Raw genomic sequence first — 21,798 nt, forward strand, 5'->3', positions numbered from 1 at the left:
CCTGTCTGAGCCTGGGTCGTCCCCCGCCCCCCCCCGCCCCCCGAGGGCGCGGGGCCTCCCTGCCCGCTGACGGTGGCCCTGGTGCCGCAGCGGACGCCGCGCCCAACCACGTCCCTCCCGACTGGCCGGACGGGAGCCTGGGGGGCAGTGACAGTGAGGAGCCCGGCGAGAAGCCGCCCCTGAAGGTGGAGACCAAGGTCAGCGTGGAGCTCCACCTGGACCAGCAGGGCAACCACTGCCGCGAGCGCCCCCCTGACGGGGAGAGCGGCGCCGGCCCACCCAGGCCTGCGGGCGCGCCCCCCACGCAGCCCCCGGAGCAGAGAAAAGGTGCCTCTGGGAGGCCAGGGCCTGCTGTCTGTACCTGGGAGGGGGGGCGTGGAGGCGGGCTGAAGGGGTGGGGGCGGGGCTTGCTGGGTGGGTGGGGCCCACGGGCGGAGCCTGGTAGGAGGAGGGCCTTGCTGGGTGGGCGGGGCCTGCTGGATGGGGGTGGGGGGGTGGGGCCTGCTGATTGGGGCGGGGCGGGGCCTGCTGGATGGGGCGGGGTGGGGCGGGGCCTGCTGGATGTGGGTGGGGTAGTGTGGGTGGAACAGAGACGAGTCCTGGGCACGGGGTTGGGGCCCTGGAGTGGCCCCAGGAGTGGCCACCTGGCCTCACCACGTGGGGCTGAAACCCAGGGAGGGAGGCCGAGTGGGGGCGCAGGGCGTCCGGGACCCCCAGGAATCGTCCCCCGCCCCACACCCCCACCAAGCCCGCCGCAGCCCGCGGGTCAGCCTGACCGCCCGTCCCCCTCTCAATGCCCCGCCTCCCAGGCATCTTGAAAAACAAAGTCACCTACCCGCCGCCGCTGACGGAGAAGACCCTGAAGTCGCGGCTCCGGGAGAAGCTGGCCGAGTGCGAGCAGAGCCCCGCGTCCTCGCGCTCGTCCTCCCTGGGCTCCAGCGACGGCGTGCACGGCCCCGACGGCGCCATCACCGTCAAGAACCCGCGGCGGGAGCCCGGGCGCGAGCACCTCAACGGGGTAGCCATGAACGTGCGCGCCGGGAGCGCCCCGGCCCACGGCTCGGACTCGGAGTGAGTAGCAGCGGGACGGCCGCCAGCCAGCCTTCCCTTTGCGCGCCGTCCAGGGTCAGCGGTCAGCGGTCAGCGGCCTGAGCACTGCGGCTGAGAGCCGGGCGCCCAGGCACAGGGGCCCAGGGGCCGCCGGGGGGCGGGGTTACCTCGGTGGGAGGGCCCCAGCCTCGGGCTCCGGTGCGGGTCCAGGAACTGACCAGAGGTGGGCAGACTTCTGTCCTGGGCGGCCGGGGTGGTGACTGCCCCATTTTATGGCCGTGGGGACTGAGGTTCAGGGGGTGACAGGCTGCAGACCAGCTGCTGACCTGTCCCCTCGGCCCCTCCCTTCTACAGACCCTGAGGGCGGGGCAGAAGGGGCGCCTTCCTAGTGAAGGAAGAGCGAGTTTGGGTGCCAGGCCAGCTCCGTGGGCGCTCGGACGGGCCCTGGCGGTCGGGGTGCAGGCCCGGCCACCCCTGTCCCGCCTCCTGCCGGGGTAGCTGTCCGCACACACACGGTCTTGCACTCCCAGGGGCCCCCTGGGGAGCCCCGGTCCCTGGAGTGGGGGGTGCTGCCCTTACGTGACGTGGGACCTGGCCCAGCCCTGGGCTTCCTGGGGGCAGAGGCCACCCTGCTGACCCTCCACCTGCCTGGTGGCTTCTTCCCACGCGCAGAGGCAGTAACGAAACTTCAATTTGAACCATCAGGAAACCGTGAGACCGGCCCTCACCTCCGCCCAGGCCTCTGGGCTGCGTCGTGGCGCCCTTGGACCGTGGGGCCCGAGGGGCCGCCGCTGGGACAGTGAAGCAGGCCCTGGGGGTCTCTGACGTGGCAGCCCCAGGCCTGACCCCTGGGCTGCTCCGGGGGCTCGGGGCCATCGACGCTGTGACAAGTGCCAAAGGCCACAGGCACGAGGGGGCATGGACTCCCGGGCCAGCACGGCTGTTTCCTCGGACTGCGGACGGAGCCAAAGCCGTGCGCCGGCCTCACCAGGGGAGGGCTCAGCACCAGGGCCAGCGGGGCCGAGCTGGCCGTGCATGCGAGGGACCCCCAGGCCGGGCTTGCTGGGGTCTGGGGACGCCAGGCACAGACGGAGGAGCGGAGCCCGGCCACCCGCCCGCCCGTGTGGGCACCTCCCTGCAGTTGGGGCCCCCGGCCAGCAGGGTGCGCTGAGCAGCCTGCTAGGAAGGCATGCCTTGTCGTAAAGCAGGTTGCTGTCCCCCCACCCCCGTGGAGCAGGCGTAGTAGGTGCTTTTGTGGGTCCGAGGGAACTGTGAGAAGGCAGAGACCCGTCTGCATTTTGTGTCTGTATTGACTGCGGGTGCCGGGGGACCGTGCAGTGGTCTCGCGGGGTCATCTGCACAGGGCAGGGGGCACAGTGGTCCTTGAACCTGCCATGCGAGGATGCGTCTGGTGCCCCAGCAAATCCAGGGTGAGGGTGTTGGGAAAGAAACTGGACCAGGCTGCAGGCAGAGGTCCCTCGGCTGCTTCCCCCGCCAAGCAAGGGGCCTCGGGTGTCACCCGCGCAGCCCGAGTTCGCCGAGCGTCTGTGGCTGGGAGGCCGCCGTGGATCCCAGATGGGGCGCTCTGGCCGGGGCAGGACTCTCGGAGCCCCACGGCGTGGAGTGCAGGCGTCACACGGCCGGGACCGTCCCGCTGGGCCTCCCCTGGCTGCACCTCTCACTCGGCCTCCCTGGCCCCCTGCCCAGGGCCCGGTTCTGCAGGCGGGGGGCCCCATGGACCCTCTGCTCCTGACCGCGGTGGCATTTCAAACCGTGCACACACGTCCCTGATTCAGGAGGAGGGACGAGGCCTTCCAGGATGTCACATTCCTTCCTGCCAAGTCCCCGGCTCCGTGAGACGCCAAGGCTCTGCAGGCAGCCTGGGCTACCCCCCACCCCGTCTGACCAATTACTTCATTTCACTTCAAACGGCCAATTGTGCAGCGAGACAAAGCCGCCGCCGCTGCCCTCTCGGTGGCTGCTGAGCTGTCTCTGGAAACGCACACCAAGGAGCAGCTGCCACCGTCCCACGGCGGGCGGGCGGCCCAGCGTGGCCCGAGGGGCTGTGGAACGGGGCCCAGCGTCCTTCAGACGCGTTTTATTTCAGTGTTTTCTTTGTGGTTCGAGTCAGGTGCCCAAATAAAAACGGCCAGCACAGCTGCTTCCAATGGGAGCCTCCCCCAGTCAGGAGGAGACCCCGGCCCCGCCCCGCGGTCGTCTGACGAGAATGTGAGCGGGTCCCGGGCCGTGTGAGTGGACACACGTGTAGAGCACAGGTGAAGCCAGACCTGGCCGCCTGCCCCCGTGGACCGCACACGTGCCTGGGCAGGTGCGCGGCCTTCCGCAGACACGGGACGGCGGTGCCTCCGCGTTCGCCGCCCGTGGGGTGTCTCCTGAGTACCAGCAGGTTTTTGTGTGTTTGAGTCTTTGAACTCTCCGTTGTCGTGGGTTGTGCCTCTTGGGGTGTAGTTTTTCACTCAATAGAATTGTTACCGGAAAAGAAACCGGTCAGTTTCACGAAGACAGGAAAGATGTAAACCTATTTTTGTGACAAGACTCTAAGAGCTCAGACACTGGAGGATTTTTTGTTTTTTAAGAAAATGTATATTTATTAATGTTCAGAACACTGGAATTACATCACCAATGAGAAAAATGTCTACAATAAATTAAGATTTTTTGAATCTGTGCCTCTGCTGGGCTGGTCTCCCCCCGCGCCTGCCCCCCCCCCACCCCAGGGCCGCCGTGGAAGGGACCGGGCAGGGTGCTGACGGCAGGCCCGGGGGCGCGGGGCTGGGCTGGAACCCGGTTCGTGCTCCCCGGAGGTTCCTGAGGACTCCGAATGTGCACCTCTTGCCCAGCTGGGGAATGCTGCCCAGAGCTTTTATTTCAGTGTTTTCCCCTGCACCTCTCCTGTCCTCCCGGAGACCAGGGACAACTGTCAGGCCGCTGGTATTGACAGTACCACCCCTGGGGCTCTTTTCATCTGCTTTTCTGCTCCACTTTTTTTTTTTTAAGATTTTCACAGAGAGGGGAAGGAAAGGAGAAAGAGAGGGATAGAAACATCGACGTTTGGTGGCCTCTCCCATGCCCCCTACCGGGACCTGGCCCATAACCCCGGCGTGTACCCTGACCGGGAATGGAACCGGTGACCCTTTGGTTTGCAGGCCGGTGCTCCATCCACCGAGCCACGCCAGCGAGGGCCTGCCTTTCGGACTGTTCTCACTCCTGGTGACCAATCTGCGTATTCACTGGCGTGTCCCTCCACCCCTCTGCCCTGCTGAGCCCACCCCGAATATTGGACTTCAGCCGTCGCCAGCCTGGGCCCCGAAACCCCCGCTGGGCTCCCCGGCTGAGGACGCCCGGCTCTCCTCGCGGTTCTGGAGCGTCCGCCCGCGAGGCGTGGGCCCGGCCCCAACAGCCGCTCTCACGTCCGACAACCTAACGCACGCCTGGGTCTCCCGGGGGCGGGAACCTGGCGCCCCTCGCTTGGCTTCTTCCTGGCTCCTCATGCGCCGCCTGACCCCGGAGCGAGCCCTCGGCCGGCACCTTGAACGCCATGGGACTCGGTCCTCGGAGCCCTCCGGCAGGTGCCATCGCTCTGCTCGCGGCAGCAGTGAACCGCCGGTGGGTTCAGACCGCAGGCTTAGCTCGGCCCGGCCCGCCTGCCTGCCTGCCTGCCGCGCACCGGGTCTGGGGTGGGGGGTCGTTTCTGGTCACAGTTCGGGTCTCAAAGCATCTTATAAGCTGCTCCGCATGCCCCAACTCGGGGGTAAGCCAGCGCACACGGAAACAAGGGGGCCCACTCCTGCAGCACCCCCCCGGGACTTCCCTCTCGTGCACGCCCGAGGCCCGGTCTGGGCCCGTGGGCCACAGGTGGGGCTCCTCCGGAGTCCTCGCCACCTGCGCCGACACCCACTTTACTTCCCCCAGCTGGGGCTGCGCTCGGGGGAATTAGAGCAAAGAGAAAAACCTGGGTCCCCCGCACGGAACAGCCTACAGGGCCCCCTTTTCCCAGGCCTCTCGTGGGGGCCCTCCCGGATGCTGTCCCCACAGCCCCAGAATCTGGGAAGAAGAAAAAGGGACCCTCCCACAGCTCACTCAAGTTTTGCTTCTCCCCCACCACCTGCTGACGCTCGCTGGCCAGAGGGCTCGCTCAGCAGTGTGCGGGGCCGGCTAGCTCTCACCCCGAAGCCCTGCTCGCTGGGAAGACATGGATGGACCCGGGCGGGGGCGGCCTGGCAGAGGGGGGGCATCAGCCGGGCTGGGCGTCCCTGTGTGGACACAGCGCACCCACGGCCTCGGACAGGGCCGCTGCGGACGAGCGGGACCGAGACCGAACCAGACCCCGTAACGCGGTCCGGTCCACACACCGGCACCACGCCGAGCCCCGCCACCCCGGAAGCGGCCCAGTCCCCGGCCCGGCTGCCTCCGCGGTCCCAGCTGTGGCCTGCCCCGCTCCCCACCCCCTCCACAGACCAGGGTCACTGAGACACCTGGGCTCGCTCTGGGGCCGTGGGCGCCGGCAGGACACAGGCCGGGGCTCGGTGCTGGTGGGGGGCCGGGGAGGGGCCTTCCGGGTGCAGCCCCAGGGTCCGCCTGCCTGAGAACACTCTGGAAATGGGCCGGGGTGCGGGGCAACCCTCTCCGCATCAGCTCTGAACCGGAGTGCTTCCCCAGATCTTCCCTGCTCACACCAGTGGGTGCCAGGAGGTGGTGGCGTGGCAGCTGGGGGGCCCAGGTCCCCCTTTCGGCCCCAGCCCCTCCAGCCTGCCCAGGGTCTCCCTAAGGTCACCTGCAGGCCCAGCTCAGGAGCTGCAGGGCCCAGCGACGCTCTTGGCCCAACGGCGCCCTCTGGCGGACAGCAGCTGCTAAGGCTCCCTGAGCAGGGCCCGGTGGGCTGTCTGAGGGGCACAGGGAGGCTGCGGTGCCCGGTAGAGAGTGGGCGGCACTGCCGGCTGAGAGGCTGCCCGGCACCAGCCACGGGGGAGGCCCGGAGGGCCTGGGGGCAGTGGCAGGCCTGGGCCCCTCCTTCCACCGTGCTCCGCCGGCTGGCCCGGCAGGCTGGAGGCAGAGCCCTCCAAGGCTGGAAGGGCACCCCACCCTCCCGCTCCCACGGCTCTGAGGTCGGCCGTGCAGCGAGCAGGGTGGGCACCCTGGAGGCTCCTGGACGGGGGCAGCCGCTCAGCCCTCCGTTGCCAGGGCGGCGAGCCGGGAAACCTGAGCCCGGGCGGCACCCTGGGCCCCGCGCTGGCGGAACAAAGGCAGCGTTGAGTCCCGGCCTGCACGCTGGCGGACGGTCCCCGGGGACCGTGGCCACTGCTGGCCGCCCAATCCCCACCGCCCAGCACGCTGTGGGAAGCGGACGCCAAGCTGTGCCTGCCCCCCGCCGGCACAGAGCGGGGCACCCCCGGCCCAGTAGCAGGCTGTGGGGCTGCGGCAGCCTGAGCCCTCCCCTCGGCCGCCCCGGCCGTCCTCACCGGGAGCGCCGCAGCAACCGGCTTGGAAACCACGGGGGGGAGGCTCTGGCCCACTGCCCACCCTCGGGAAGCCCTGCTGGGTGAGGCCCGAGTGGAAGGGGCTGGGGCACAGCGGGCCTGGGGTGTCGGGGGAGGGGCTTCAGCTCCGCAGGTAGCAGCCTCGCCCTCCAGTCTGACCTCGGGGAGGGACGGGGGAGAGGCTCCTCTGCGGGCCCTGCCCTGTCAGGGGCCCAGCCCGTGTGGGGCTCTGGGGGTGGGCCGGGGCGGGGGTCCTTAGACCCAGGCATTGGGGTTGGGCTGGCACCCGGCTGTCGGTCCCACTTGGTGCCTGCTCTCAACGCTCCGCCACACCATGGCCTGTCCCCCCACACAGGACCACCCCGAGCCACCTGTGGGGCCGCGGGGCCCAGCACCTGCAAGCCCCTTGCCCCAGGCTGGGGGGGCATGGCGCCAGGCTTAAGGGTGGTCTCCCAGCCGACCCGCGGCCAGTCCCGAGTGTGTGCGGCCCTGGCCTCCCCACCCGCCTCCTGCCCACCCGGTGCCGCAAGAGGCTGCTGGCAAACTCCACGTGCCGGACAGAAATTTTATTCAACACTGTCCCTGCAGCCCCCCCGGCCCCTGCAGGTGCTCCGGGGTGGAAACTCCCCCGGGGGTAGGGACGCGGAGCCCTGTGGAAGGGGCACCTGGGACGGAATCCACGTGGGCAAGTCCTCCCAGCCCTCAGGGGCAGCAGACCCGGCCGGGCCCCCTGGTTGCAGCAGGGCCGAGCCCCCGGCTGCCCGGTGCCCCAGGCTCTCCTCCTCCATGTCTGCTCTGGCGCTCAGGTCTCGGGGCTGGAGGCCGGGCCATCGCCGGGGCCCTCCGTGGCGGCTGCGGGCTGGCCCCGGCCTCGCTGCAGGGTGTAGGCGGACGGCCCCAGGCGCAGGATCTTCCCGCTGCCCAGGCACTCGCCCCCGCGGTAAAACACGGCGAACTGCGGGGGAGGGGCCGTGTCACCGGGGCCGGGCGGGGGGTTGTGACACACACACACATGCTTCCTCTCCCAGACCGGTCCCTGCTCCCGGGGAGGCGGGACCTGAGCACCCACACCCCCTCTGCCCCGCCGGGAACCAGGTGCTCCGGGGAAGTGACCTGTCCCCCTTCGGGCAGGGAGCCCTCTGGCCACCGCCCACTCGCTGGTCCGGGGGCCCCCCGGGGGCACCCCCAGTCACTCACCTGCCCCAGGGCGAGGGCCCGCACAGCCTTCACGGCCGTCACCCACACGGTGCCGTCCTGATTGAGGGTCAGCACGCAGGGCACTGCGGGGGGAGAGGGCCCTTGGAGGGGAGCTGGCCTGGCCCGTGAGGTCTGCCCAGGTCACGGGCCACAGGCCCACCCCGCCTGGACCCGCAGCCCCCCGCTGACCTCCCGGGACCCGCCCACATCCGGGAAGGAGAAAGCTGAGCCGGGCCTCCCAGGCCTGTCGCCCACATGGGCAGAGGGAAGTGGGGGACCGTATCACATGACCACACCACGGCCCGCTGCCCCAGGTCTCACTGCCCAGGCCGGCCCAAACCTGGCCCCTGTGGCCAGATCCCTCCCGCTCAGTCACCTAGCGCCATCTGGTGGCGGAAGCGGAAGTGGCACTCCATCATCTTGTCCCGGACCAGGGCAGCGGGCGGCTCCTCGGCGATCCAGTGCACGCGGCCGGTGCGCAGCAGGTCCCTGTACAGGGCCGGGTGGTCCGTGCGGGGGGCCTGCGGGGCGGGGCGGGGCGGGGAGGCGGTGACGCCCTGCAGCCCTGAGCCACCTCGCTGTCCCCCGGTAACCCTGTGACCCCGGTTTTGCAGAGCAGAAAACCGGGGCACAGGTTACAGTGCCTCGGCAAGCTGCTGCGCTCCGGGCCTGTGGCCTCACCACTCAGCGCCCCTCCTCCCAGTCAGTCTCCCCCCACCCCCCACAGCCTGCCTGGGGCACAGGCCCCCCCCATTCGGGGGTCCCACCCAGCCCAGCGGCCGGGGAGGCCAGGCGGACCGTGCTGGGTGCAGGCTGGCGGGGTGGTCCACCTCCAAGCGGCCAGCCCCCTGGGACCTAGCGAGCCTCCCCTCGGGGCAGGACCCAGCAGCAGGGAGACCCGCACGGGGACAAGCATGTGGGGGGTCGAGCACCCCTGTGGGATGCGAAGCTCTCGGGCTCCGAGGAGCCACGGGCACGCCCAGGCTGGGCTGCCTGCCCCACACGGGGCCTGCGTACACGGACTCACCTCCGAGCCCCGCCCCTTCTGTAAACACAGAGGGCCAGCACCCGTTCCCAGGGACCACGGGGCGGTTAGCAGAGTGACCCGGACGGCGAGAGCCCAGGGGGACCCCGACACCGTCCCCAGGAGCTGCCCGAGGAGGGCGCGGCGAGCCCCAGCGCAACAGCAGCCCCTGCGCACGCACACGCCCCGCCCGCACGTCCCAGCCCACGGCCCCGCCCGCCCGCCCGGCAGGCCGCCCCGCTCACCACGAACACGTCGCCCGTGGCGCCGTCCTTCTCCACCACGTACCAGGGCTCGCGCAGGCCGCCTATGTTGGCCCTCTGGCCCAGAGTGAACAGGAACCAGCCTGCGGAGACAGTCGTCAGCGAGGTGGGCGGGACCCGTCTGCAACCCCGCACCCTGGGGTGGGGCCAGGGCGGGGGGCAGCGGGCAGGGGCCTCTCTGGGCCACTGCCTCTGCCCGGGCGTGTCCCCCACACCTGGGCCGTGTCCCTGGCACCCCGCTAGAAGCAGCTGTGGGACCATGAGCAGCTGGCCAAGTGCCCTGTCGGAGGCCGCGGGAGCCTCCCCGCCGAACCCCGGGTGCAGCTGTGGGTCTCACAGGTGTGCCCCCGCCCGTGCACTAACCACAGGGGGGCTGGGACTGCCACTGGGCGCCACCCCTCAACAAACATCACGAGACCGGGTGGCGAGGCCACCCCCTTTGTCCCCTCCCCGGAATGACACCCGCAGGCACAGGCTGCTGCGGGAGTCGGGGCACCCCCTTCAGTACACCCGGAGCCATGGCAGCGGGGGCACCTGCAGTCCCGTCCCCAGCAAAGCGCCCACTCCTCCTCCCGTCTAGGAGATGCCCGGCGCTCTGGGAGCTGGGACATCTAGGCCCCGCTCCCCTGGGGGAAGCTGCCTGCCCGAACCGAGGTGGGGGTCCAAAGGCCAACTGTCTGCAGGGCCGCCCGTGTCCGAGCAGCACGCGGCCCTGATTTCCCGGCCGGCCAGGCGCCCCTCAGGTTTGGACGCACCCACGCCTCAGGCCCCAGGGACGCAGCCCGGCCGCTCCCCCGCCCGAGCTGCCTTCCCGCCGGTCTGTGAGCCCTGCCCTGGCCGGTCTCCGTCCCGGCCTCCCCCCGCAGGCTCACGGTGCCCAACCCCGTCTGCCGAGGAGGGAGCAGCCCCCGCCACACAGGACACCCGACGCCATCGCTTCGCACCGTCCTTGAGGCAGGCCCCCCCCCCCCGCCACCAGTGGTGTCCTCTCTGCAGGGCGCACAGTCCTGCTGCAGAGGCCCAACCCGCAGCCCAGAGGGCGGGGTCTTCCCGAGTCGGGCGGCCCCCTTCTCTCCTGGCTGCAGTGCCGGGAGGGAGGCCGCCTCCTGCACCGCACACGCCCCCGTGAAGGCTCCTGCTGCGCCCCCACCGTCCTGTCTCGTCCACGTCTGGTCCCGCCGCCCACTCTGACTCCCGGCAAACGTGGACGGGGCGGCGGACCTCTGCCCGAACTCTCCGGGCTGCCCGCGCCCCCCAACTCCGGGTTTACGGGGCCAGGCAGCCGAGGTGCGTCTCACCTTTGTGCGCTCCCAGGACTCGGCCATCTTCTATGGAGACGAACCGGCCGGGCCGCGGCTGCAGGTACTGGAAGACAGGCGGCACGCCGTCAGCCGGCCGACCCAGCCCAGGCTGGACCCGGCCCGCCCTGCCCGGCTCAGCGCTCACCTGGAGGATGAAGTTCTCAAAGTTTCTCTTGCCAACAAAGCAGACGCCCATGCTCTGGAGGGAGGGGGACACCGTGCTGTGAGCCCAGTGGGGGCCAGGGGCCGCCCCCAAGGGCCCTCGCCCGCTCCACTGGGGCCCTGTGGCCCCTCCCGCCCCCGAGCCTCGCCCGGGAGCCACAGGGCCTCCCGGCCCCAGGCCAGCGACCGAAACGGGGTCGGTGCAGGCCCAGTGGCTCCTCCCCAGGGTCTCAGGGCCCAGGCCCGACCCCCTGGCTCCCTCCTGGCTCCCTCCCGGCAGCTGGGGCAGCGGCACCCCCAGGAGCTGCCAGAGCTGCTGGGGAAGCCACCCACCCCGAGGGGCCGAGCTGGGCAGGGGAGGGCACAGGCCTGCCGCTGCTGCTGCTGCTGGGGGGCCCTGGTGCCGTGGGCCCAGCGCCGCCCCGTCCTACCTCCTTCCTCTGCAGCACGTGCTGGAGTCCGTTCTCAGCGGCTATTTTCTTTACAAAATCTTTGGTTAGCCCCCCCAGAGGGAAGAGGGTTCTCCTCAGGGCCTCCTGGGAAACCTGGCTGAGAAAGAAGGTCTGGTCTTTAAGGCTGTCGGCTGCCTGGAGGAGCTGCACCGCTGCCAAGAGGGAAGAACAGGAGACGTTGTGCGGGCGGAGGGGCCGGGCCCCGCGCTCCGGCGCACCCCCGCACTGCAGCACGCCCCGCCTGACCGCGGCCCGGAGGGGCCCCGCGGCGGCTGCAGGGGCGCCTCCCTCCCGATGCACCTGCTGCTGGAACCGGACGGGCGACGGGCGCCACGGGGAGGTTCCCTCCGGCCCGCGCTCCGGAGGGCGGCGTCTCCATGGACGGAGCGTCCAGTCACCATCAGTCTAAGGGGACCGGCCAGCTCACAGGCCCGGGCGGCCCGCTGCCCCCCGGCAACCTCGGGGTGCGGAGCCACACCGTGCGCAGGGACTCACTTCCGGGTGTGGCTCCCAGGAAAAACAGTCCCTCGAGGCGGGGACGCCACCCGCCTTTCCTTCCCGGGTGAGCACCCGTCAGATCTCGGCTCCCGGGAGCAGGGATCGGAGAAGAGACCCTGTCCCTGCTCTGGGCCAGGCCAGCCCTGCCTGGCCCGGGACAGAACTGCCAGGCCTACCGCCGTCGGGACCCCGGGAGGCCCGCAGCCCGCGGCAACCCCCAGCGCGGTCTCAGCCTCGCATCTTCCTCCAGCACCTCTCAGACCTCCGCTGAGGAGCCGGGACAGGCTGTGCCCAGAGCACGCCACACGCATGCCCACGCTCTGTGGGAGGCTCACACGCTCCACCCTGACCCGGCCGCTGGGTCTCACGCGAGCTGTGTGGGTGGGATCACCCCCAGCTCACCGACCAGGAGACTGGGGCTCAGATGACGAAAATGGCTGGCCGGACAGGGCAGGCAGAGGGCGGCCGGGCGGAGAACGGAGCTGCCCACCCGACTTCCAGTCCACCGCTGTTCGGGTGCGGAGCGCCGATCCAGGCGCAGGGGAGAGGCGAGCCCAGCCAGCCAGCCCGCCCTCGGGCCACGGGCCCAACGCCTCTGGTCCCAAAGCCGAGGCCGCCCAGGCCCCATGCGTGTGAGCGCCTCCGGTGCTCAAACCGGTGTGCACTTCCCCGCGGTTCTGAGTCGCGGTGAAGGAGCTCGGAGTCGGCTGCCTGGGGCCCAGCGCCGGCAGCCCAGCCTGCAGAAAAGCAGCAGCTCTTGGCGCGGCCGCTCGTGCCGGGGGCTCTGTTCCTGCACCTCTGCTGCTGCGGACCCGCAGCGCCACCACCACCTGTACAGGTGCGGGGGTCTGTTTGGACACACGGCCGCGGCCCGGAGTCCCTGCTGTGGGCCGGCTGAGCGAGGGGCCGGGTGCTCTGCCACCCGTGAGCTCTCCCCAGGGCCCCGGCCCAGAGGCCCTAGTCCGGTCTCCAGGGCAACCGAGGGAGAGCGAAATGAAAAGCTGCGGCGTGCCTGGGAACAAAGACAGCAGCGCGGCGTCTCACCACGCCGCAGAGCCCAGGCAAACGTGTGTGTCTCCCGGGCAGGGGGAACCTCCGGGCCCTGGGGGGCAGCTTGCACCCTCTGCCGGGGGAAGGGGGGAGCGGGCAAAGGGACAGGGAGCCGAGTGACCGTGGCCACACTCGGGACTCCTGTGACGAAGTGCCCACTGCACGACGGCTGCGGCCAGCACATCGGCTGGGGACAGAGAGGACAGGACCCCCCGCAGGCCCGGTCAGCAGAAGGAGCCCGGGTGGCGGAGCCCTGCAGCACGGGGCTGGGAGCCAGGCCTGCCCTCGGGGGCACTGCACCGAGTGACACCACCCAAGCCTCCTTCCCCGTTGGCAGGGCGGGGGCGGGGTGCACTGCCTGACACTGCCGGGAGGAGGAGAGCAGTGCACATGCATGTGATGCCTGGGGGGGGGCGGGGGCCGGGGGCGGCGGGGTGAGGCCAGGCAGCCGAGTGTGGAAGTGCGAACCCTCCCCAGCCCGACAGCCATGTGAACGCCTCACACAGACGCAGCTCCAAGCCCATCTGCCCTTCCCTTAGACGTGACGTGACCCTGAACTCTTCCACACCCAGGTGAGCATGAGGACCAGCCAGCAGCTCCCCGGCCCGCTGCCCGGAGTGTGTGTTTGTCCTGGAAAGTGGCACCCGCCCCTGGACACCGACAGACCGACGTGCAACAGGGCTCCAGGCCTGGCCGCCGGGCCGCTGCTGTGACGGCCGGGCCACACTCGAGGCCCCATGCTCTCAAGCCCTGGACGCCCCGGGAGTCATAACAGGGCCTGCGGCACCCCAATTACCGCTGTCAAATACTCCCCCGGATGCTGGGGGGCCTGCGGATCGCCAGCTCACAGTGCCTGCCGCGGGGTACGAATCACGACTCAGGGCCCCTGCCCTGCCCGAGTGCAGGTCCCCGGGGCAGAGGACCCCCCCGGCACCCGGGCTCGGCCGCGCAGGCTCGCCTGGAGCCCACAGGGGTCCGGCGGGCGTGCTCCCGCGACGGCCCTCCGCCGCCGCTCCGAGTGCTCCGGCACCCACGGACAGCGAGCCCCGGCCCGGCGCTCCTGCTCACCATTTCTAACCTCGAACCGGTTCCGGAAAAGCCCTTCCGGCCTGCGGACGTGCTTCTGCTGGAAGACCTCTTCGTCCTCCAGCGAGGTCCTCGCATAGTGGCCCGTGGCGACCGCGTCGGCTCCTGAGAGGCGGAGACACACATCAGGTTTCCGGCTCGCGTCCACCAGCCGCGCCGGCCACGCCGGCCCCAGCGCCCTTCACCTCCGCGCGCCGAGCGACACGGCGCTGCCCCGAGGTGTCGCCGCGTCTTCACGGACCTCTCGAAAGTCCCTACGTGTTCATGCCTTCGGGCCGGCTTTGGAAATAGTCAGATGCACCCGCAAAGATTTAGGAGCGTGAAGTCCCGTGTTTCTTAGGTTACCAAGGACAGACCGTGGACGGCCACCACGCTCCGCGCCAGGACAGCACGGGGGCCGGCGAGCGGACGTGTGCAGTCGTGACGCAAAGACTGCGACAACGCGTGAACAACCGCACGAGGAGGAGCTGGGTCCCGCGTGCCCGCACCCGCGCGCCTGCCCGCTCCAGCCCTGCAGGCAGTCCACCACAACGCCACTGCCACCGCGCCTGCCGCTGTGCCGGCGCCGCTCACACGGGCGTGCACAGCACACGGACAGCACACAGACAGTGCGTGTGACTCTGGGGAGAAGCACACACAGCCTGGGGCCCCGCTCTTCAGATGGGCGGAGAGAGATGGGGGAAAGTCGCCCCGAAGCCCCTCCCTCGATCCAGAGCCCTCCCCAGCAGCGCTGGGGTCTGAAATCCCCTTTAGGAGCGTGGGCGGGGCGGGCGGAGGCCGGCGGGCGACACTGAACAGCCGCGCTCGAACCCCATCCGCACGGTCGCGGTGACTGCCACCGCTGCCACGGTGAGGGGCCGCCCGCACGTTCGGGTCCTTTTCTGCGTTACGCAGGAAGGGCGAGCTCCCGCCCGGGTGCCCACAGGCCCCTCACCGTGCGGGAGTGCCAGCTGCCCAGCGCCGGGACCCGGCGCTCACCGAACCAGCCCACCAGCCCGGCGTGAGACAGGCACAGAGGGGCGACCTGCAGGCGGAGGAGGGAGCTGTCCGAACGGGACGTTCAGGAGGGGGCACGCTTCCCGCCCGGCTGCCCCTCCAGCAGGGAGGGACCCTGCGGAACAGCCGCGGGTGCTGTGGGTGGCGCCGGGGCCCTCCGCGCGCAGCCCTGGGGCCCCGGGCGTCCAGCGTCCGTGTCCAGCCCGTGAGCGCCGCTCCTGCAGGGAGTTCAGGCGGGGACGCTCGCACGGCAGCAGCTCCTTCCAGAGCCCGAGACAGACGGCCACCTGGGGCTCTCTGCCGGATCAAGGGGGGCACCACGCTCTCCAAAGGCGAGCACCCCCCCACACACCAACCAGCTGTCTGTGCCTCCTGGGTGCGACCTGTCTTCTGCACGCGGCAGGCCCGCCCTCCGGGTCACACACTCGCGCTCTGCTGTGATGACCCCAGCGGTCCCACGGCTCACGGCTGGCCCTAGTGCAGACTCGCTCAAGTCCACCCCGATCGATCCCCACCCCCGAGCCTGTCCCTCCTCCTGGATCGCCGGAACGGAACGGGGCCCAGCAGACGTGGCCCGCCCAGGGCAGAGCCCAGCGGGGCCGCCGCCCGCCCCAGGTGCCCTGGGGCCACAGGGCGCACTAAGGCCGCGGTGGGGGACGACTGGCACGGGCGGGGCCACAGCCCCGGACCCCCCCCCCGTCTGGGACGAGGGGCCGTGCTGACCCGAGGCTGCGCTTCCCTCTGCTCAGTTCCCCGTTCCTGAAGCTCGTCCGACACTCGGGTTTGTCGGGACTTTTCAATCTTCCTTTTTGCCTGTCTTCACTCCCTGCCTCCACGAGCCGACCTTCCGTCCCCACGGCTCGGCCCAGGTCACCCACATCTGATCTGCCGGCCTCCTCCCTCCGCCCCCACCTGGGCCACGCAGGCGCTGACCGCACGAGGTGCCGACGGCCCTGGGGCACCACCACTGGGTCCCTGGTGTGTGGCCAGGCGCGGCAGGGCAGCCGCGGTGGGACAGAACAGACCGAGAGGCCAGTGGCGCCGCTCAGGGAGCTCTGGCGGCGACCACGACGGCAGGAGATGGGACGGAGAGCCGGGCGTGGGCAGCAGCCACACCCAAGGGCAGTCTGAGCACGCGAGTCAGCATCGGGACGGGCAGTGGGAGGGGTGGGGCGGCCCCAGCGGGCAGACGGAGGCGAGAACGCAGAAACGCAGGGGTAAAACCTCCGCCGAGCGGACGTCCGCGGCAGCAGGGCCATCGCCCCACGGTCGGCTTCCGGAGCCGAGCACCAGCGCGGAGACCCGGGGCTGGGGTCTGGTGCGGGCTCAGGTCAGGTCTGGGAAAAGGCAGAGCCGCCTCTCCTGGAAGCGAGGAAGGTCTCGGCAGGACCCGCAGAGAGGAGGGTGGCCGAGGAACTGCACACCACACCCCTCGCAGGGCCCTGCACCGGGGCCACCACGGCCTCCGCTGGCCGCGGCCCCGGGGGAACGGGAGCTGCTCCTGCGGGCGGGCGGGCGGCCCCCTGGGCCCCGGCCAGCGGCCCAGCACTCCTTCCTCGGGACGCTGTGAGGTGGGCTCCCCCTGCCCCCGGCTGTCCTGCCCCCGTCCAGCCGAGTGGCCTGCGGGGAAGGGTCCCCCCCTCCCAGCGACCCTGCTGTTCGTGCATCACCAGGAAGTTTCCTCAGGGAAACGCAGAATGCTGCCGTTCTCACTGCTCCTTTTCCTTCGGAAGGAGGAAACTGTGTACGAGGTTCAGGCTCTGTGTCTGGAAACCTTACACCTTTCTCTTAGAAAACGGATAATCCAAAAACAACCCAAGTTACTTACCGAGGTTCCCCAGAGCATAATCGAAGAAGCACTTGAACTTGATGTGCTTGTTGCAGACGATGTCCGGGTTGGGCGTCCTCCCCTTCTCGTACTCACTCAGGAAATCGCTGCAAGGGCGGAGAGACACTTTTCACGCCCAGGTGCGCGCGCGCCCTCACACGGCACGCGGGGCAAACCACCCGCTGGCCGGCGCGTCTCCTCGCCTCGTCAACACCGCGCCTCCCCGCCACACGGGGGCGCTGCGGCACATGGCGGTTTTCCGTGTTCCCACCCAACACGTCACGGTTCCAGCCGGCCGCACTGCCCCCCCGGACCCGCAACCACTGACGTGCCCCGATGAAAAGAAGGTGTTCAGGCCCGTCGCCATGACGACAGTGGCAGGCTCACTGTGGGTTGGGACGCTCCCGCCTGCTTCCTGACACCTCCCCCGATGGGGCCCTCCCACAGGGGCTCTGCCAGCCGGTCCACGACCTTGGCCTGGGATCCCAGGTCACTCCCCCAGTGTGACCCCCCAGGCTCCCAAGGCCCTGCCCCCGCCGGATGCTTCCAGCGGGTGAGGCACCCTGACTGGCAGGTCCCTGCCCCCCGGGAACGGCCGGGCGTGGGAGGAGGCGGGCCGACAAGGCGTTCCCAGATGTGCACTGCGAAAACAGGGGAGGCCGACGGGTCCCAGAGCTCCTGCGTCTGTGGCTGCAGCACGCTGTGCCCTGTGCCGCCCATTGACCCCACCCCCGGCCCAGGGGTGCACACGACTGGGGCTGCTTCCTGTGTCCACCGCCTCATGGTGTCGCCACGCCGGTCCCTCGTTTCGATTGTTGCACAGCCGGCCGGCGTCACACTGCAAGCTCCTGGAGGGAGGACCCCTGTCTGGCGCTCTCTGAATGCCCCCCGACCCCCGACCCCGACACTCTGTCTATGGGACAAGCACCAAACAGAGGATGAAGAGGTTGGACGTTCGCACCATCCACGAGAAGCACGCCCTGGGACCCGTTTCCACAGCGGCACGAGGGCAGACGAGCCAGCCGGCGGCTGCTGGGTGCAGGAGAGGAGTCCCGCCTTCACGCATGCGGCGGCGGCTGCTGGGAGGGACACCTGGCCGCTGACGGGTGCAGGCCCGGGGGTCTCCAAGGACAGGAGTCAGAGGGGTCCGCGCCACAGAGCGCCATCAGAGCAGCACGGCACGCTTTCCAAGCAGAGCGACGGAGCCACGGACACAGTTACGGCCACGCCCGTGGCGGCGGGCGGGCAGCAGAGGGCGGTCTCCACGCCCGCGAGCTCCAAGGCAGCGGCACAGAGAGGAGCTCAATGCTCTGCCCCGCTCCCCCCTAACCCCCGGAGGCTCAGCGCAGCGAGGGTGACAGCAGTGCGCCCAGGGTGCTGGCCTGGCCACCGGGGCTCCAGGCCGGAGCTGGCCCCTGACCCGCCGAGGGCTTGTCATCCGACCCGCTGCCCGGTCCGTCTTTCCAGTAACAAGAACAACAAAAACTACACGTGTCACACAGTAACGTAGCAGACACTGTGCTCACAATCTCATCCAAGTCTTTAACAACCCCGCTGTCCCCAATGAAAGGATGAGAAAACTGAGGCTTAGAAAAGTCTCGTAAACGGCCCAGGGCCACACAGGAGGAGGCAGAACCAGGACTGAACCCAGGGACTTTCTGGCCCAGAAGCACAACCCAGCGCCGCACACGTCACCGCCCCCTGGTGGCCAGACCCAGGCACCCGGCCGGCTCAGGGCCCCCCTCACTGCCGCCCTGGCACCCCTCCTCCACCTCGACGGGGACCAGCCGGGTCTTCCCACATCCCCCAAATAAGGAGCGGGCACTTCTGTCCACCACTGCTCCTGCCGCCCACTTTCAGTGTCTCCTCTGCCCCTCGGCCGCTCCAAGGGCAGGGCGAGCCTCCCCCTTCCCTGAAGCCCTCCTGACCCCAGCTGATACAACAACCCCCCACCTCACCCCCCGCAGAACCCGCGGCTTCCCGGCAGACTCTCGGCACCGCCCTCCAAGTGCCATGCCCCACTTCCTCATGTGAAGGCGGCATCCTCCTCCTCCTCCACCTCCCCCTCCGCACTGGACCCTAAGTCCCTTGGAGACCGGACGAGGGCTCACACACCTTCGCGTCCCCGGTGCAGCGCTGCGCCGGGTGCGGAGCGCGCACTGAGCACTGTCGGGACTGCACTCGGTTTTCAGTGTGTACACACGCGCGCGTGTTCCCTCTTCAGGGCGCACAGGGGAGCGGGCCGCTAACTCTCGTGCTCAGAGCCCCCGTCACCGGCCTGCAGGGGCCCCCTCCAGGGGAGACTCCGATTCCGCTCCCCCGATTCTGCCCCGGCAGCCGCCTCGTCTCACGGTCAGGAGGAACTAGAGGGACCGCTGGCCGGCGGCCATCACGGGACGCAGAGCCGGGGCCCCCGGGCCGGGCCTCCCACACAGGCTCCGGGGGGCCGCTGAGGGCCCTGGCCCCGTCTGACCGGAGAACCCCGCTCGGGAAGGGCCCAGGGGGCCGTGCGGGCCGGCGCCTGCGCCCTCACGCACCTGAACACGTCGTTCCAGTACTCCTTCACGTAGGACACGTGGTGGAAGGGGAGGTCCAGGGCCCGGCAGACCCGGTACGCGTCCTCGCAGTCTCTGTCGGCTGTGCACTCGCCCTGCTCCTCCAGCGCGTCCCAGTTCTTCATGAACACCCCCGTCACCTGGTAGCCTGGGGGGTGGGGGTGGGGGGCCACGGAGAGTGGACATGGGGCACGTGAGTCTCGGGGGCGGTTTCTGAGCCCCGTGCGCTGCTGTGCCTGGCACCCCCCGCTTCTCTCCTCAGAGCAGATTCACGCCCCCCTGCAGGCTGCTCCCTGTCGGTCTAGATGCCCCCCAGCTGCTGCCCCCCCCAAAGCACTTTGTCGGCCTCCGCCCTCCCAGCACGCTGTCGTCACACCCAAGGGTGTGCCTGTGTCTCCAGGACACGAGCAAGACGGCCCGGTTCATCCCCGAGCCCCCGCCCGGCGCACAGAGGGAGCACGTGCGTGCTGGGTGAGCAGAGAGCAGAGAGTCAACCGTTTTTCAAAGCAAATGCAAACGGCCTCTCAGTCTTTAGAAGAGTGAACTCGTTTAAAAAGTTACTTCTGGCTACCGTCCAAGATGCAGAGACTGAGTCTTCAGACATCAGACAAAACGTTGGTCATTTCATTATAAGGGTCGTCCTACCTCCATGTAGTTTATGACCTATTCTTCCCTTTCCCGTTGTGACAAACCAACCAACCGAGCACTGGCAAGACCCACATCAGCCTTGCACCGTCCTCGCGAGCCCCGCCCACGTGAGAAACCGGCCTCTTCCCAGTGGGCTCCGCCTCATGCGCGGGACTCTACGAGGTTAGCGCAGAACTGCAGGGGATACAGGCTCCACAAGGAAGCTCGGCCAAACGAAAAGCCCCCTCTGCAAGAGCACCCCCTCCCGGCGGGTCAGCAGGGCCTCCCCTCTGCCTGCCAAGCCCCGGACGGGGCCTCAAACAACCCTGTGTCCCCAGCGCCTCCCAGCGTCCAGCACAGAACAGGACCTTGGAGTGCTTGGAGAATGAGTAACTTTAAAACCCACACGCAGCTTTAAAACCCACTCTTTGTCCAGGTGGGCGTGGCTCAGTTGGTTGGAGCGTCATCCCGTGACCAAAAGGTTGCGGATTCGAACCTCTATCCCCCATCCAGTCCAGGCACTAGGATCCAGGTCGGTATGCATATGGGAGGCAACCCATCGATGCTTCTCTCGCATCGGCGGTTCTCTCTCTCCGAAAGCAATATAACACGAGCAACATCCTCCATAACCAGGGCTCGGCGTGCTCCTCCGCCGGCCTCGGGCCAGGCCCACCAGCGCCCCCCTGCCTGCGCCCATGTCAGCCTTGGCCTGGGAAACGCTTCGCTCTGCAAACCCTACTCTTCCGTCCAGTCTCAGCGCAAACACGACAACCTCTGTGATGCTGTCATCCCCGCTTTCTTGGGATTATAAACGCCGTTGGCCTATAATCCTATTTAGCATTTTTAGGTCGTCACATCTCACATAAAAGCTACAGTTGTGGGCCCTGGCTGGCGTAGCTCAGTGGATTGAGAGTGGGCTGGGAACCAAAGTGTCCCAGGTTCGATTCCCAGCCAGGATACATGCCTGGGTTGCAGGCTATAATCCCCAGCAACCGCACATTGATGTTTCTATCTCCCTCCCTTCCCCTCTAAAAATAAATAAAATCTTTAAAAAAAAAAGCTACAGTTGTTAGTGACATGTACTACCGGTCACTCATGTTCTCTGACTACCTAATCGGTGCTGGACACTGCGGACACCCCTCGCAGGTACGAGGTCACTTCCCCCCTCCAGTTCCCGGTAACTCTGTGCGGCAGGTGTCGCCGGTATCTCGCAGAGAACCGGCCCCGCGTCGGGCACCCTGCTTCACTCTGCATTCCGTGAGCCCAGCGCCCAAGGAGGCTTGTGGGAGAAGCTGCGCCACGGTCACCCAGAGGACGCAACCTCCCGGGGAGAGGGCCCCGCGGACGGAGCACTTAGAGGGAAGGGACCTCGGCTCCTGAGATGTCTGCACGGAACGCTAGTGCTTTCCAGGAAAAGTCTGCCAGCCGCGGAACGGCGGGGACAGACGACATTCAGCGAGCAGGCAGCCCATGGGGATGCCGCCGCACGGAGTCGGCAGGACAAGGACTTTTCTACGCGGCGGCGGCGGCGCGCAGCTTCTCGAGTGACGTGCGACGCCGCGCCATCCCCGCGGCGCCGCGCCTGGGGTCCAGCAGCCACGCGCCGGCGCGTCCCGAAGGTCGGCGCTTCGTCGCCCGCTGCGTCGGCAGCCGCGGGGGCTGCCTAAGTGCTCCCGGACAGCGGGGGCCGGGCCGCGCGCCCCGACGGCCAGGCGGAGGATGAGGAGCGCGGGGCTCTTGAGACGACGGCGCCGCCTCACCTCTCCGCCTCAGCAGCAGCGCGGCCACGGCGCTGTCCACGCCGCCGGAGAGGGCGCACACGACGTGCCGCGCCGCCAGCATCCGCGCGCCGCCAACTTCGTCCCCTGTAGCTCCTGCTTCCGTGCCGCGCCGGAAGTCCCGCCCCCGTCGCAGCGCTCTGCGGACGGGGCCCGGCCGGAAACATGAGCACCGGGTCGCGTTCCGCCAGCCCGCCATTCCTGGGCTTCTCTTCTCGAGTCCTCTCCTCCGCCCACACCTATGTCCGCTCCCGGGCGCGCACGTCTGCTAAATTCTGTGCGCTGGCTTGGGGAGGGGTGTCCTTCTGGGAAGGAAGAACAGGCGGGGGCTCACCTTGAGCAAAGGCCCTGGGCCTCTGGGGCTGGGTGAGGTTTCAAGTACGGGAGCGAATGACCACATTGAAATGTGAGGAAGGTTTTTGTGGCTGCTCTGTGG

General features: G+C 69.2%; 2 protein-coding genes across 6 annotated transcripts in view; one reads left to right on the forward strand and one right to left on the reverse strand.

The window, feature by feature from the left end:
* Positions 1 to 3,736, forward strand: part of CELSR1 (cadherin EGF LAG seven-pass G-type receptor 1) — a 90,356-nt gene extending 86,620 nt beyond the window's left edge. The window contains exons 33-35 of one of the 2 annotated variants that reach the window (XM_045834779.1): positions 91 to 327; positions 810 to 1,071; positions 1,723 to 3,736. In XM_045834779.1, coding sequence (XP_045690735.1) covers positions 91 to 327; positions 810 to 1,071; positions 1,723 to 1,747 — 524 coding nt within the window. In that variant the 3' untranslated portion in view covers positions 1,748 to 3,736. The remainder of the gene's footprint in view (positions 1 to 90; positions 328 to 809; positions 1,072 to 1,722) is intronic. The other variant, XM_045834780.1, reaches the window with a different exon arrangement.
* A 3,360-nt stretch (positions 3,737 to 7,096) lies between these two features.
* TRMU (tRNA mitochondrial 2-thiouridylase) lies at positions 7,097 to 21,544 on the reverse strand. 4 transcript variants are annotated; one of them, XM_045835163.1, is made up of 11 exons: positions 21,345 to 21,496; positions 18,940 to 19,105; positions 16,403 to 16,509; positions 13,561 to 13,683; positions 10,924 to 11,096; positions 10,476 to 10,529; positions 10,328 to 10,394; positions 9,012 to 9,112; positions 8,119 to 8,263; positions 7,743 to 7,825; positions 7,097 to 7,500 (listed from the first exon to the last, which is right to left on the reverse strand). In XM_045835163.1, exons 1-11 carry the CDS (start codon positions 21,424 to 21,426, stop codon positions 7,348 to 7,350), a joined length of 1,254 nt encoding a protein of 417 aa, XP_045691119.1. In that variant the 5' UTR covers positions 21,427 to 21,496; the 3' UTR covers positions 7,097 to 7,347. The 4 variants fall into 4 exon arrangements, with proteins under 4 accessions (XP_045691119.1, XP_045691120.1, XP_045691122.1 ...); XM_045835164.1 differs by lacking the exon at positions 18,940 to 19,105 and having other exon boundaries at positions 21,345 to 21,544; XM_045835166.1 differs by lacking the exon at positions 18,940 to 19,105 and having other exon boundaries at positions 10,924 to 11,037; positions 21,345 to 21,467.
* Between the last annotated feature and the right edge of the window lie 254 nt (positions 21,545 to 21,798).

This window comes from Phyllostomus hastatus, unplaced genomic scaffold, assembly GCF_019186645.2.
Source record: "Phyllostomus hastatus isolate PE091 unplaced genomic scaffold, TTU_PhHast_1.1 phas_contig_198, whole genome shotgun sequence".
Taxonomy (NCBI): domain Eukaryota; kingdom Metazoa; phylum Chordata; class Mammalia; order Chiroptera; family Phyllostomidae; genus Phyllostomus; species Phyllostomus hastatus.

Coding starts and splice junctions, on each gene's coding strand:
- TRMU (XM_045835163.1), bottom strand. CDS start 21,426: ATGCTGGCGGCGCGGCACGTCGTGTGCGCCCTCTCCGGCGGCGTGGAC. Junction 11,097..13,560: donor CCGGTTCGAGGTTAGAAATG/GTGAGCAGGAGC, acceptor CCCTCTTGGCAG/CGGTGCAGCTCCTCCAGGCA. Junction 7,501..7,742: donor GGGCCCTCGCCCTGGGGCAG/GTGAGTGACTGG, acceptor CCTCCCCCGCAG/TTCGCCGTGTTTTACCGCGG.